This window comes from Haemaphysalis longicornis, unplaced genomic scaffold, assembly GCF_048455015.1.
Source record: "Haemaphysalis longicornis isolate Haplotype H1 unplaced genomic scaffold, Haemaphysalis longicornis Haplotype H1 scaffold_1, whole genome shotgun sequence".
NCBI lineage: Eukaryota > Metazoa > Arthropoda > Arachnida > Ixodida > Ixodidae > Haemaphysalis > Haemaphysalis longicornis.
Window position 1 is genome coordinate 169,611,801 of NW_027526203.1, and position 16,193 is coordinate 169,627,993.

The following is a 16,193-nucleotide window of genomic DNA, read 5'->3' on the forward strand; positions in this document are numbered from 1 at the left end:
CTGCTATTACCACCGTGCTCCTGATGTCAGCATGCGTTGATGTAGCGTGGCTGGCGAGCTGCTTGCAGATGACAGTTGTCTCCAGTCCGACAACCAAGAACGAGAGGCCAATATTAAAACTGCTGAATCAACTACGAGATGTAAGGCACCCGCCGCAGTGGCTCAGTGGCTAAGGCGCTGCGCTGCTGAGCACGAGGTCGCGGGTTCGATTCCCGCCCGCGGCGGCCGCTTTTCTGATGGAGGCGAAAAGCTAAAACGCCCGTATGTTCGAGATTTAGGCGCATGTTAAAGATCCCCAGGTGGTCAAAATTAATCCGGAGCCCTCCACTACGGCGCGCCTCATCGCCTGCGTTGCTTCGGCGCGTTAAACCCGACAATCAATCTAACGCATAGCACGAGTATAACAAAAAAAAATCTTGGGTGCGTCAGAAATTTCCCGCGCAGTCTTGGTCATCAGCTTCAGAGGTAGTGTAGCTGCAGCATGAATAGTGATGCTTGACAAAGTAGCTGTCAAGAATCACTATGTGTAGGTTTAGGTTATAGTCGACTAAGGCAGAAGATTAACGGCAAACCTGGACAAAGGAAAGTCGTTCGCGAAAGCGTATGGTGAAATATGGATGGAACTCACATGGATGGAATTCCTAGCGCGGAAACATCGCGCAACGTCTGATATATTTTCCCACAAAGCCTCTTCTTTTGTGGATTGAACAATATAAATTACGTTTTCTTTTGAAGCAAAACATGCTGACCTTGAGAAAGTTGTACCCGCAGGTAGGCTGTACAAGCGTTTCTCTTCTGTGCATCACGCCTATGCGGCCTTTATATGCCTTCCCATACGCGAATTCAACGAAAAAACTCCCACCCCCCCTCGCGGGAACCCCTGTGTAGATGCGACGCATAGGGGGTTCACGTTGCAGCGTTGGACAGCGGAGGAACGGCGCTGGAACGATGGAGCGCAGTGGCGCAGGCACCGCGTTTTATAGCGCGCATAACGGTGAGGGGACGAGCCGGCGCCAGTGCTTCTGCCGCGGCTATGACGCAACACAATCCAACACAATCCACTTTAATCCAATCCAATCGAAATCCAATCCAATCCAATCCATTCCATTCCATTCCAATCCAATCCAATCCAATCCAAGCCAAGCCAAGCCAAACCATTCGAATCCAATCCAATGCCCCTCGCGAGAGAGAGGCATCGGAGAGGAGAGGGGGTGAGCGGCGGAGAGCGCAGCTCGCGCGGCGAGGAGAATGGGGGAGGGGCGGACGCCGACGACGACGACGACGCCGGATGCAGGGACAAGGCGAGTGAATGAGATGCAGTCGCATCTAATAAATTGTTCTTCATTCACCTGCACTATGTGGCAGGATTACTGTACACTCTCTTACTTCGTTTTAAACCCAAATGGGGCAACTAATATGCTTCATCCGCGCTGCAAAAAAAAAAAAAAAAAACTCCCACCTCCCCTCGCGGGAACCCCTGTGTAGATGCGACGCATAGGGGGTTCACGTTGCAGCGTTGGACAGCGGAGGAACGGCGCTGGAACGATGGAGCGGAGCGGCGCAGGCACCGCGTTTTATAGCGCGCATAACGGTGAGGGGACGCGCCGGCGCCAGCGCGTCTGCCGCGGCTATGACGCAACACAATCCAACACAATCCACTTTAATCCAATCCAATCCAATCGAATCCAATCCAATGCCCCTCGCGAGAGAGTGTTCGCTATCGGAGAGGAGAGGGGGTGAGCGGCGGAGAGCGAAGCCGGCCCGGCGAGGAGAATGGGAGAGGGGTGGACGCCGACAACAACGACGCCGATGCCGGATGCATGGACAAGGCGGGTGAATGAGATGCGTGGCATCTAAAAAAAGAGGAGGAGGAGGAGGTAGCCTTTATTGTGGCAGGAAGACTCTACGTCAAGTGGGGGAAGGGGAAATAGAAGGGGGGGGGGGTTGTAACTTGGGACATCTTAAATGCGTACAGTTCGACCCAAAACAGGTGGGCTCCTTAAGAATGCTGAAGAGGCCGCGTGGGGTGAGGAGAGCAGGCTCACGACTCTAGACTGCTCGCGCTAGACCGCTTTTTAGGGAAAAGTGTGCAATTAAAGCCAGCATGGAGGGTTCCAGTGTACGAGGGTCGATGTAAAGAGAGACTGTATTTGGAGGAGGCTTGAAGGTTCTGTAGCGCACGAACTTCGGGCAGTGCCAAATTAGGTGCTGGAGATTGGCGGGAGTGGGGGAGGCGCAGAAGGGACATCGAGGCGGTAGAGACGGGGTGTACCATTTCCGGAAGGTCTCAGGGGTAAGGCTAGCATTAGCAAAATATTTGTTTATGAAAATTTCGGCTGATCTTGGGAGCGGGGGCAGGGCGGATAAAAAGCCGGTTGGAGTCAGGGCCTTGAGGCGGTCTTTTTTTTCCCGTTTTGTAACGTAGAAGCTGTATCGCTGGTGGTAATGTCTCAGTAGGTGGAGGAGCCAAGTCGGGTAGCAGCGGAGGACTAGAGGTTATACACTCCCGCGCAGCCGAGTGGGCTGCCTGGTTCCCCGGTGATGACCCCTCATGTCCAGGTGACCAGTCGATGCGAACATGAATGCCGCTAGATTTCAGGATGGAGATCTGTTGAATGATTTTGTTGGCGATGGTATTGGTCGACGTAGGACATTTTAGAGTCTGTAGGGCTTCGAAAGAGTCTGTCAGGATGCGTATCTGGGAAGGCACGGAGGAGTCAAAGTCAAACATGAGGTAGTCTATGGTTTGAACAATAGCATGGAGTTCCGCTTCGAGGATGGTAGCACATGGAATATTAAGGGATCGTTTGCCTTGGATGGAAGCGAGGTCAGGAGAAGCCCATGCGGTGCCAACTAGCGGAGGAGAAATGCTCGCGTCGGTGTAAATGTCGATTTCGTTGGGGAGTTTACGGTTTCGGAGAGCGTTGATGCGGGCAGCGCGGACGGGGCGGGCGTTGCGCGGGACGGGATGGGTGGCCGTAGAGTCCGTGACAGAAGGGCGGCTCCACGGAGCGAGAGGCGATGGGATGTCGGGGGGTTCAGGCGGCTTGAGATTATCCCAGGCGATGATAGAGACACCTTGATGAGTTAATGTGCGCTTATGAAGGGATTGATTCACTTGCTCTTTAATTATATTTTCCAGTGGGGGAAGAGCAACTGCAGCTTGCAAGTTCTCCAGACGAGTATGTTTTGGTAGTCCGCTGATGGTGCGAAGGGTGGCTCGGTGCAGCTGTTGAAGCGTTCTCATGGCCGTTTTGTTGAGGTCGTAGGTTTGGGCTGCGTAAGTTATGGTACCAATTGCGACGGCGTGGGCTAAAGTTTGGGTTGCCTTCTGGCTTGCTCCACCAAATTTGTTCGAGAGGCGATGTATGGTATGTTGAATTGTTTTCCATTTAGCTTTCAGCTGCTGTAACCATATTGACGGGCTGTTTTTGTGTCCGATTGGGATTCCGAGTAGTCGTATGGGTTGAAAACTAGCTGTTATAGGAGTACCGGCGAGAAGAAGAGTTGGAAGGTTATAGTGTGGAGGGGGTTTGTGGCCAAATACAGGTAAGAATGCGGTTTTTTCGGGGGCTAATTCCAAACCAAGAGAGGCCAAGGAGCATTCAAGGCTATTTGCGGCGGCTTGGAGTTCGGTTTGCATGTCTTCGTAGCATGAAAAGTTGGCTGATTCAGTCCATATGGTTACATCGTCTGCATATATTGTGAATCGTGCAGCAGAGTCACGTTCGAGATTTCGAGCGACCCTCACCATGGCGAGATTAAATAGTATCGGGGAAAGTATGGATCCCTGAGGTACCCCGCGGTCAAGGTAGTACGTGCGAGGAGTCCAGCCTGGGTGAGATCCTTGAAGTCGTATTGGACGAGCGTTCAAAAAATTGCGGATCCAGATTTGTGCCCGGGTGCTTGGGTAGGCGTGCGCCAGTTCCTCTAGTATGGCAGATTGATTAACGCGATCAAAAGCCTTGCGTAGGTCAACTGCTAGGATCAAGTCGGGAGGAGAGTGGTTGTGATGGGAGCGATTGATCACTCGACGTAATAGCCAAAGGCTATCGTGAGTGCTCAGGTTAGGGCGGAAGCCAGTCTGTGCAGGGTGAAAGTATGGTTTGACATATTCGAGGTAATGGGTGATACGGTTATTGATTAGCCTTTCTATGAGTTTGCAGAAAACAGGAGTAAGAGAGATGGGTCGGAGGTTGGTGAGGTCAGTTGGGCCGGTACCAGGCTTCTTGGGTTTGGGAATAGGGAAGATGAGAGTGAGCTTAAGATGCTCAGTAACTTCACCATTTTCCCAGCAGCGGTTAACATGGCCAAGTAAGGCAACAAGGGCAGGTTTTGGCAAGTTGCGGAGGTGTTTCCAGGTCACACCGTCATGTCCAGGGGCAGATTTGGGTTTACCTTGGTGAATGGCCGTGTAAAGTTCATTGAAGGTGAAGGGAAGGTCGAGGTCGTCCTGTGGCGATGAAATGGGTATGTGTGGAAGAGGAGGAGGGGGATGGAGTTGGGCGTGGGGGAAGAAAGCCATAATGATATCATGTTCAACGCTGACTGGGTCTTTTGTGAGCGTGAGGGTAGCAAATAGTGGAAGTCGCTGTTTTTTCTTAGGTCCAAGACTTTGGTGAATTTTCCAGAGAGCCCGAAGGCCTTTTCCATGACCGAGTGTGGCACAGAGATCATTCCAGTGCTTATTGGAAAGGCAACGTTGGTATGACGTGATGAGTTTATACTGGCGGCGGATGCGGACGAGGATTGTATGACGTTTGCCGGTAGAGCGGTACAGTTGTGTGAGATAGTGCACTTTTTTCCAGAGGTTTGTGAGGTGGGCATAGAGAGCTGGTGTGTCGGAAGAGCACTCGATTTCTTCGGTGGCTGCTTGGGTAGAAGTTCGAATAAGATTCGCAAAATCATCGAAGGAGGCAGGGGGGTCTATTTGGTCGATATATTCGCGGAAGGTGTCCCAGTCTAGTCGTGATAGTGTTTGCTTGGTGCGCGTCTTCTTGCCACGAAACGTTATTAGGAGGGGGAAGTGATCACTGCCCCAGGTTGTAGAGTAGGGGGACCAACTTTTGATGAGATTGGGTGTTGCCCAGGTGAGGTCCGGTGTGGTGTCTTCCTGAGCTTTATGAAGGCCAATTCTTGTCTTTTGGAAAGGTTTATTGATAAGAATGAAATTGTGGAGATCCATGGTGTCGGCGAGAGAGCTTCCTCGAGCAGATGGGCGGCTGTAACCCCATTGTGGGTGAGGGGCGTTTAAGTCACCACAAATGAGTATTGGAATATTTGGGTGACGGGTGACGAGAGCCGGGATCCAGGCAAACTCGGAGGAACGTGAGGAACTGTCGATAGGCTTGTAGTAGGCTGAGACGAGAATAATTTTGCGGCCAGAAGGGAGGCGTGTTAAAACTGCAATGACTTCGTGATTACAGGATGAGAATTCGGGGAGGATGACGGGAGAGGTAGCGAAGTGGGACTGTACAAGAACGGCGGCATATCCTGGAGTAAGAGTTGATTTTACTTTGGACCTACCGCGCGTCAATTGCGTGATAGATGGGTTCGTATGTGCAATATAACCGGGGATACTCGGAGTTCCGTGTGTTTCTTGGAGGAGAATAAACGAAGGTTGGGACTGTTTAACCTTCATCAGTAAAGTAGTGCGCTGGTGCTGAAAGCTGCGGCAGTTCCACTGTAGTGCCGTTACTGGGGCAGTCATGAAACAATCTGCGGACGTGGGGGTGGGATCTTTCTCGGGGGCTCTTTGGTTGGGTCAATGGGTAGAAGGCGTGTAATGACTTGTTGTAGAAGTGTTCGTAGTTGGTTCACCTGCGTGTCGATATAGGAATGCGTGTTTTTGCAATCTTCCTGTCGAGCGAGTCGTTCTTGATGTATGTCAGTACGCATAGTTTGCAGTACTTGAGTAAGTTGGGGGTCCAGTCTGGATTTGGAGGTAGGAGTGCATTTAGTACTAGGGCTTCGAGTGCGCCTTGTGGATGAAGGGGTCGTGGATGTGGACGGCTGGGAGGAGGGCGGTTGACAGGGGGGTGGTTGAGAGGTGGGTGGGAGTCTGGGTTGTTGGGCTCGTTTAAGTTCCATGATTTCGGCCTTGAGTTGCTGATTTTCCGCACGAAGGGCATTCAGTTGAGCAAGAATATGTGCCATATTGTTGTCAGAGTCTTTCGATTCAGAATTACTTTTGGGCTCGTTTGTAATGGTTTGCCTAGTAGGAAGACGAGGGAATGAAATATCTTTTTGCTGCACGAGATCCGCCCAAGAGATGCCATTGGCACGGTCCTTGGTAGGGGGTTTGTTGGGTGGCGTGGGAACTCTTCCAGGGCAGGTAGGGTTCAGTGCAATGTGGCCCAACTCATCGCAAACGACGCAGTAGATGGTGGGTCCACAGTTTGTTGTGTCGGGATGCATTTTCCCACAGTTGCGACAAACGGTTGGAGAAGGACAATGTCGAGACATATGCCCGATGTTATGGCAGTTATAACATACCATTCGACGCGGTTGGTATGGCGACACTTTGATGATGGCCATGTAGTATTTTACTACTTTTGGGAGATTGGGAGAGTCGAACGTTAAGACTGCTCTGTTGGAGTTGCCAAGGCGGTGGCATGCTATTATTTTGGCTTGTTCGCAGCGGATCCATTTCAGAATTTCTTCATTTGTTTCATTGGGCTCAACTTCAATAACACCTCTGGACGTATTGGGCCGATACGGGGACAGCTTGATTTCAATTGGAATTGTGACTGAGGATCCACTCTGGAGGAAATGTAGCTGAGTGGCTGATAAGAGACGTTGCGTGTGGGAATCGTCGTACACTGTGATGTAAAGGCAGTTGCCGAGTGTGTCGTACCGGTGGGAAGCTAGTTCGGCAAGGTAAGGGTTTGGTGCAGTTGTGCCAATTAGATGGGCCAGGGTATGTTTGGGAATCTCATTGACGCTGATTTTAGCGAGCGGTCTGAGCACGAGCAGAGAGCGTGGCCTACTCACCCGATCAGTTTTGTTCACGGTTCTGCTGGTGGAAGAGGTTGGCCGAGTCCACGAAGCACGGTCATTGAGAGGTCCGAGTTGAGACGACGACGACGACTTCTACAACAAGTCATTACACGCCTTCCACCCATTGACCCAACCAAAGAGCCCCCGAGAAAGATCCCACCCCCACGTCCGCAGATTGTTTCATGACTGCCCCAGCCATGAACGTAACGGCTTGTGGGACCGACCCAGTGTTGCGCATATTTGCCGAAGGGGCAGCTGGGTGTCGCTGGCTCCGTGTCGACCTCTGGGCACTGTCCGGAACCTATGCCAAAGAAACATGGAGCTCCAGTTATGGTAAAAACGCCGCAGCCGGTGCAGAGGTTGCCGTCGATTAGTGCGCCCTCCACTGGAAAACCACGATGTTTTCCCGCAAGAATGACGGCGCTTCCACACACAGAATGGTCCTGTTGGGGTGTTCATACAAATTTGAGCCTTCCCTCTAAACTAGTGCACGTAGATAGATAAGCTTCACGTCGAAGGAAAGCTCCTTGACGTAAAGCGAAATTCGACGAATTTTCCTCATGTCTTAATGAACGAAAATGCTCGAAAAGAAAGAATGCTAGCCAAGCAGACGCATATGGTGACATTTTGGTTAACGTGTGTACGTTCCCGTTTGCATAGCTGGGAATTCGTTGTAGATTTAACTGTAAATTCTCGTTTTAACCGTAAACCGTGCAGATTTAACTATAAACACAAGTATACGACGACCTATAACATTCAGGCGAACATAAGGGGGCATGTAAACAGCAGTCCCAAAGCAATGCAACTAAAAATTGGGACGCTAAGCTGCTTGAGATTCCGTTGACACTCGCACGGCGGTGAAGCCCAGAACTGAGTGGACGGCGGCTCACTTGAACATGTTGGGGCGATGTCCTTTTCTCTCCACAGGAATGTTTTTGCAGAACGCGAAGCGTGTTCTGGTATGACACCCGTGCAGTGACCTCCCGCCAGCGCTTACACGACGTGATACGGGAAGCCCGAGAGCAGCCTGACTTTGCACGTATCGAACAGGCGGACAAGTACAACCAGAGCTTTCGAGATCTTCAGTTTTCGGTCGCCGACCTGGTGCTCCTCCCCACTCATCCAGTGAGTGACGCTTCGTGGGCGTTGGCTGCGCCGCTGGGCCCTAATGGGAGGGCATAATGACAGTAGGTCAAAAGCTGTCTTCTCGGTCATCTTTTACCAAACGCAATACTGGTGGGCATCCAGACCCTGTAAACATGTCAGATCTTAAACAGAATCTCACGTTACAGGAAAATATGGGAAAGGCGAAAGAAAAGAATACGAGAAAGGCGAAAGAAAAGTCCCAAGAAAGACCAACAAAATACCCGCACAATCTCGACCCAAAACAAGCTCCCGCCGAAATACAAATACGACGAAGATCACGATGCTCCTCCCCGGAACACACCGTCCCCCTCCCCCCCCCCTACTTAATCGCCACCCCATATCCAGGGGGACAGATGTACCAGGGTCCTCTAAGCAGGCCGTGGTTCTTTGGAACCACTGAGTCGGGAAAACCGAGTCACATGTGATAACCCCGTTCGGGCCCCTGCGTACATCTTCACAACCGGTTCTCATGTAGGTAAAGAGTCACCACGCGAGGTTGACCAAGCAACCGTACAAAGCCACCGTTAGTTACACTACATGATACATAGTTGCCTCAGGTCATAGTTGCTCAGATACATAGTTGCCTCAGGTCACAGTAAGGGTTGTGTACTTCTATCTCAATCCCATTTGAAAACTTTCGACTCGGGTGCAACTGTTTGGTGGTTGTATTTGCGCCCATTAAAGGGACACTGCAACACTTTTTTTCCACCTTTTTTGAAATGTTAGATGTCTCAGAACGTAGTCAACCAACACGTCCAGTAATTATATTAAGGGGTCGCAAGGTACCTCAGCCAAAAACTACTGCTCTATGTCAATCAGATAAGTTAGAATCTTGCTTTTCTGAAAAGAGTTTCCTCTCTTTCCCGGTATTGTCGTTTTTGGACAGCTGGAATTGCGTCATTGCAGTGGTGTAACCGCCTTTGTTCCGGCTTTCGTTCAGTTGAAGCAAGAAATGGCCTCGATATCCACTTTAAAAAGAAAGCCAGAAAAGCAAAGCAGAAACGGAAGGCGTACCTGCTGCGACGAGCAAATCACGGAGAGCCGCTCCGTGGGGGCGATAACTATGGCTTTCGCAGTGCTTTTAAACGAGAAGAAAAGAGCGAAAGCGTCTATCGGAAGAGTTGCAGAGTTCCTTTGAGGCTTGTTACTTTGGGAGCAGTGAGTCAGTGATCGTTGGACAGTGCTGGAGTGCTGTTACTCTGCGGAGTTCAGTTCTGATATATCCGCACCCACGCATTGTGTTGTGATGTATTCGTCTTCTACATCTCGTAGTGGATTTAGCAGCTTTAAGTTCGGCCTCTGGGGCCTGGTCGTCGGAATGGAGACGCACCTGCAAGCAGCTCGCCAGCCAGCCACGCTACATCAACGCAGGCTGACATCAGGACCCCGGTGGCAACAGCGGTCACACGCTCAAGCAGGCCACTTATTTGGGCGAGCCAGGTCGTTGACTCAACGACTGCGGCCCCGACCGCCCCTACTCAACTGCGGCCCCGACCGTAGCCCCTGACAAGAAACGCGACTGGCCGATAGCGATTTGGTGTGTAGTTCCATTTGATCGCATCATTTGAACGCTAACGTGCAGTTAACGCACTAATAACTTTGTGTCTAGTGCTAGCCCATATTACGTCGCTCCTGTCCACCGTACGTCACTGTAGTGCGAAACTTGAAAGTTGTTGCATATTTCTTGCATTTTGGGTTAAAAAAGCGCTTTCTTTAAGGATGCAATGGAGCTGAGTTAGTTTCCAAAGGGTAGCTTTTTCAAATTTGACAAACTTGTATTTTGTCTTTATGGGCCCTTTATCGTAGGTAAACCTCAAAGCGTGACGTTAGGCATAACGTTAGGAAAATTCATGGCCCAGGAATTGGTCAATGCCCTTTGCCCGGAAAGCGATAAGGACGCTGTCAGGCTTAACTTTAAGTAGAAGGTAATCGATATGTGCCTGCTTCTCTTAGGGTGCGTAACAACACTGTGGCAGTTATTGCTCACACATGGAGCCGAAGAAACTGAAACAACTTCAGGGTAACAGCCGTGCTGCAAAATACGTCCACTAAGAATGGCTTCCTCCTCTTTCTTTAGCCCAACAGCGATTCGTTGTTGATGAGAAGGAGATGCTGCGGCAATGTGATTAATGGTTTCTGGCATATTTCATTGTATAGGAAGCAATGGGAAACTTCATGTCGACTTCCAAGAAACTACGCCACCAAAACAACGTGCCTTTGCCGCTGTGCACGTGATCTTCCTTTTTCCTGAACACTGTAAAACAGGAAATTCTACCATGGTTCAAAGCATCAATTACATACGGTGATAAGCTGCACGCTGCACCCAAGGCAACCTGGAACATACCGAAACACCGTTATTTGTGAAATAATATGTGCAGTTCATTTGCAACACCTTCACACAAAAAACCACGATTTAAAACAGCGTTTAGAATTTCCTGGGCCAAAACCTCGAGCCGTTAGAATTTTAACCGGAGGTAGTACCTTAAACCCATACAGGTCAAACGGCGAGTCGACTTCCGCCGTTAGTTTCTTTTTCGGTGAAAAAAGTTCCCCACTTTTTTCCAAAGAACATGGTATCTGTACGTGTTGTGTGGGTGCCTGGACATACAGTTATTCTGCTGATTGAGAGGGCGGACTCATTAGCAGTTTTTTCATAAGTGGCCCTGTACTAAATGTTTGTCCAAATCTCGCAACTGCTACTGTGGCATGTCTTCGTAGATATTTCTTACTCAAGGGGCGGTCCAACGGTATCCTCGATAGACAAGACTATGCTCACCTAAAACTCAAATGGAGTTCCTCGTTTTGTGTTTCCCGCCAGTGTGAAGTGGCCCTCACAGCCATGAGGTGCCGTCTTCCAAAAATAAACCTTTATTTGAGCAGGTCAGGATTGGCATTAACAGACGCATGCTTGTTTTTTAATCAACCCGAATCATTACAACACTATTTGTTTGAATGTCGCCGTTTCACAGGGCGAAGAAAACGTTTCCCTACTTTCCCATTCAAACGCCTTAGAGTTGAACTAAAAACTTCAGTTTTTCGTTCATTCGGTGCTAGCTGCATTGGCAAAGGAAGCAAAAAAATCTACTTCCTCCTTCACGAAATTTCCAATTCTAAAGAAAACTGTTTGAATTATTAGACAAACCTCAAGCCTTGGCCAATCCCCCTCAGTGGGTACGCGCCATTACCAAATGGAGTAGAAGAAAAGCGCTAAACGGCATCGTAGGGCGTGGCAGGTGCTGCACTACGTGCGCGTTGAACGTGACAGGCAATTCTGAGTTCTGAAACCGCCCCCTTCGGTTGCTCAGTGTGATAGACTACAATTTTGGAAGTCCCCATCAAGGCAGCCGGAGACACTCTTGACACGGGCATGCTGGACGAGACGGAGCGGAAGGAATTGTCTGCCGAGCAGTCGGGAAAGACTGCCTCGACGCTGAATCGGCCACTGCCCAAGACCTCAGGTCGCCGTTCCACGGAACTCGTGAACATTTACTGTCGCTCCATGTGGGACCTTGCCACGCACGCGAATAACGCGGCACTCCTGATGCGTTGCCGCGCTATGCGCATCGTGCCGCGACGCTACCGCGTCAAGTGCGACGCCATCAAGAACACCCGTCAGGTGGATCGCATCCTGGACGAGTGCAGCTACCGACTCATGCTTGCTGACCTGGACTACAGCAGGCTGCGCAAGACACAGCTTTCCCGTTTCCTGGAGCGCCTGCACGAGCAGCTGAAGGCAATCCTGCCCACGGAGGAACTGAACAGCGTGGTGGTCATGGCCGAGGCAATTTACGAGAACATCTTCGAGGCAACCTGGAACAAGCAGCGCGCCATGTTCGCCGAACTGGTCAAGGAGTACGAGCTTGAACCGAACAAGAATGAAGACTAGTGACTCGGCGGTCGCTCCTCAGTACCCATGTCACACGTGGTGGGGCATTTGTCGACGGCGTCTTCACCCCCTCTTTTCCTTTTTCCCCACAAGCACAACGCAAATGTAGGAAGTAAACGCACTCGCTGTGTGGACCGTTGTGATCTTGTTTGTGTGCACTTTTGTCTCCACAAGTTACAAATAAACAGCAACCTGTTTTTCACAGTTTGTCAAAAGGACGTCTGTCGCTACTGTCGCAAGCCGGCCGGTAGGTAGAGACAGAAGCTTGCAGCATTTGCGGTGCTGTACCGCTTTGGTAACGGAATGCTGCTTTCTCTACGAGAGATAGAGAGGAGAATTTATTGAGCAAAAAAAAATGCTGGAGTACATCGTAGTCCGGTAGTCTATGGGTAATCCTGGCGCTGGCTGGCTTCTCGTGCAACTCAGATAATCTAGTCTTCGAGGGGCGGAATGGATAACACGCTCTCCCGATGCTCCTTTCGGTTGCACTCCCAGACGATGTGGTAGTGTGTGCCTTTATCACCGTTAAACGTACTCAGAGGGTATTGTGTAGGGAAGGGATGATGAATTCGTACTCAGTTAGGGAACGTGTTTCTTTGAATTTATCGTAACGTGTTCTCGTGCATTTTCGACCAACTGGGTTTGGTGTTGGGCAAGGTTCTAGTCTATCATGTTGGGGTATTTTCTGGTAGGTAGCAATCGACGTTGGACGGTCCTGCTACTTTGGGGCCCGGTTGGTGAGAGCGCGGGCCAAGGCATGGGCATGGGCATGGGCCACACGATTATGACCCTACGAGGGATGCCTGGGTCCAAGGACGCGGGTTCGATGCTGGCGCTAGTAGCCGCTTTTCAGAGGGAGGCTATAGGTGAAAACGCCCATGTGTCGATGTTTTCGACCTACACTTACATCCTGCCTTCGAGCAGCAGCAACTAGGCTATTTTGATCTTATTTACTACAATTTTTTTACAAAAAAAAATTCCCTCGCACTTCCCCGCGGGGGAGAGTGTGTAAGTGCGAATGCACGGTTGTTGATTGCGCGATTACGGTGGATATCGTGATCTTGGAGTGGAGAGGAGGCGCCCAACACCCGCAGTCACTGAGCGGAGAGAGGAGGAGGAGAGTAGCGCCCGCCGTTACGGCGAGGGCTACACGAGCGCCCTCACGCGTCGGAATGCGGAGCGCCCGCTACGCGAGCGAGAGCTCTCCCGCGCGAAGTGGAGAGGAGGCGCCCAACACCCGCAGTCACTGAGCGGAGAGAGGAGGAGGAGAGTAGCGCGCGCCCATCTCCCCCCGTTGCTAGGGAAGACGAGGAGGAAGACGAGGAGCGCGCGCACCCGCAGCTGTTGCTATGCGGACAACGGCGGCGGACGATTCAGGCTCGCTTAAGAAGTGCATTCGCACTTAAAATGTTCCCTGCGATCAGGGTGCTATTCCACATGGCCTGAGTGAAAAGCCAAACTCGAGCAAGTGGAGTTAAAATGATAATAGTAAGCCATGACAATATTTCGGGGCAGGGCTAAAACACTTTAAAAATGCGATTCATGCTATTTGCTGATTATTGAGGTGACGTTATTAGTCCAGGGCAGCGCGCTCCAAGGATGCGCGAATAGGGCGTGGCGCATCTTTCAGTGTCTCCTCTCGCTCTACTGCTGCACTGGTGGCTACTGGGGTAGGAGCAAATCCAACTACTTTATTTTATTGTACTCTTAATTTATTAATCTGTATTTGCCTACAAAGTTCATTTTATTTCTTATTCCGAGCGTTCATATGAGGTTTTCGTTTGAAATTTTTCGTCCTAAGTAGTTTCTGCCGCAGGTGGCAGTCAGTGCAATCACGTGACTATGGCCGACTGGCAAAAAAGAAAGCGGGTGATGAAAGTGCGCCACATTCAGAACAGTTGCTTGTATTACGTTATGGAAACCTTCCGCTTTTCGACACATTTCCTCGGCGCGGTCCAGTGTGCTCATTTGCTTTTAAGGCGAAAGCCTGGCGATAAGTATTAGCAACTTCTTTTCTAATACATTGTACTTGCGCCTTTTTCCTTGTATTCGTTTCTTTGTCTATTGGCACGGATTACTTTAAACGGATTTTTTTCGGCACTTACGTGTTTGCGTCAGTTTCTTCTTTTTCATTTGTTCGTCTAAGTGTGGAAGCACACTGGAACACGCCACAGCCGCCCTAGGATCGGGGTTCGGCGAGGGTGGTGTGAACCCGTCCTACTCCCGTGGCATCACCTTCAGGCTTTCTCAGCCAATCACAGAGGGGGTGTGTATTACAAGCAGTATTGTTGTTGAATAGCAAAGACAGGCTTACGTTGTCATGTCCGCTGCATTTAGTCTGGTTTTTCATTGCCGGCCAGGAATTATGGGCCTTTAGTAACGAGAAATAAGGCAAACTTTAGAACTGGTGTCCGTAAACGACATGAAACGTCAAAATGACGACAGCACACACAACCGCTTTGTCAACCGGAAGCACGTGACCAAAATTGAAAGCCAATCAGGAAAGACTTCCGGCAAATTGCCAGAATTGCCGGCAATTTGTGCAGTCGAGATTAGGGCCCCAGATTCCATTTTGTGAGTACACTGCGAGACCCCCGTGTCCTCGTGCGCTCGCGCGGCCGCGCAGCCTGTGACCATGTCGATCGGGCTGCTGCGCGAGGAGCTGCGCTCGATCCAGCGATGTCGATGGAGCTGCTGCTACACACCCATCACGCTAACTTTGAAACATTAAATTTAGGCCTGCGTACTGGCGCGTTCAAATACCAGCGCTTAATACCAATGGCGCATATTTTTTTATATTTTTAACAAAACAGAAAACTCCTATAACAGGCACATAAATACTACCAATGAATAAGATTATTTGGTCACCCTGGATAATTTGTTACCTGTCACCTTATCGAATGTCTTAGCCACACTGTTTTTATAAGTTAGTTAACGCTCAGTCACTGCATTATTGTTCTGACCACTGCAGTTCCTTTTGCGATAGCTATACCGGATGTGCGCAATAAAATCACTATGTCATCGTACCGCCTGACCCCCGGCCATCGTTTCGTGCGCTACATTGCGGAATCTTATAACGGATTATGCTGTTACGGAATAAAAGGGAAATTTGGCGCGAGGAGCATGAGATGGGACTTTTTGGGGTAGACGCTCTTTAATTCATCCACAGCAGTAGTCCCCTCCGAAACGAGTAGCAGTAGAAGTAATGTAGCGAGTTGGGCAGTCAGTACAAGTGCACCTTCGAAAAAAAAGCAGATCTGAAAGACACAAAACTGCAGAACAAGCAGAAAGGATGATCGCTGGGGGAATGGGACAGTGTTAGGTACCGGCCTGCCTTTCTGCACGTGTCATCTGCTTTATTACTGTTTTTGTTTCCAGGACAAGGTCGAGGGCTTCAGTTTCTTGCCAAGGGATTAAGTGTGCACCTTACAGTTTTCCCTGACATATCTTTTGTTATTTGTATGTGTAAAAAATGGAACTTGTCCACTGTACTGTCCTCAAAAACTCACCACGGGACTCACTTCCTTCGCATTGATGACAGGTTTGTTTGTGAAAGGCAGGGCAAAGAAAAGTATAGAGCAATATCCACGTTTTGATGCTTTTTTACTTATTCGGTTTTACTTAATTTTTGCGTAATATTTTAAAACAGCGTGATTCGCATTTTATTTTTTGTTGTTTTCCGTGTAAACACATTAAAAAAAAACTGGCGCATTTGAGGCCCCGTGCTACATCTCTGCTCCGAGGCGCAGCTTATCTTGCAGGCCGGCAGACTTATTTTAACCAGCTGGTGATATTAAACGTGGATCAAAATCTCGATACACGGACGTTCTCGATTTCCATCTACTTCAGAAAAACGGTCGTGGGGAAGGGAGGTCGAGGCCACTTGCGGTCAGCAGAAAACGGCTTAGCCACTGAGCAGCTCCTGCGGTCACAATTGTCAAGTATTATGAATTTGCCGGAGTCGGACTTTTAAACAAATTATGAAATTCAAGAAGTTTGCACACATCGGGTGGGGGCTTTCGCTGTTGCGCAGTGGAGCACTCCAGCAGCCTGATTGCTCCAATAAAGTCGCAGCTAGGGAAGGGTAAAGTCGTTTTCTATCACCGACAAGCAGCCGAGAATGACATTTAGTTCGGTCAGCTTGCACTACGCTCGCGCTTCC

At 50.0% G+C, this 16,193-nt stretch overlaps 1 protein-coding gene across 1 annotated transcript in view; it reads left to right on the forward strand.

The window, feature by feature from the left end:
- LOC144155666 (uncharacterized) overlaps nucleotides 1-12,031 on the forward strand; it is a 101,482-nt gene extending 89,451 nt beyond the window's left edge. The window contains exons 3-4 of the mRNA XM_077687259.1: nucleotides 7,941-8,124; nucleotides 11,459-12,031. Coding sequence (XP_077543385.1) covers nucleotides 7,941-8,124; nucleotides 11,459-12,031 — 757 coding nt within the window. The remainder of the gene's footprint in view (nucleotides 1-7,940; nucleotides 8,125-11,458) is intronic.
- Nucleotides 12,032-16,193: the final 4,162 nt, after the last annotated feature.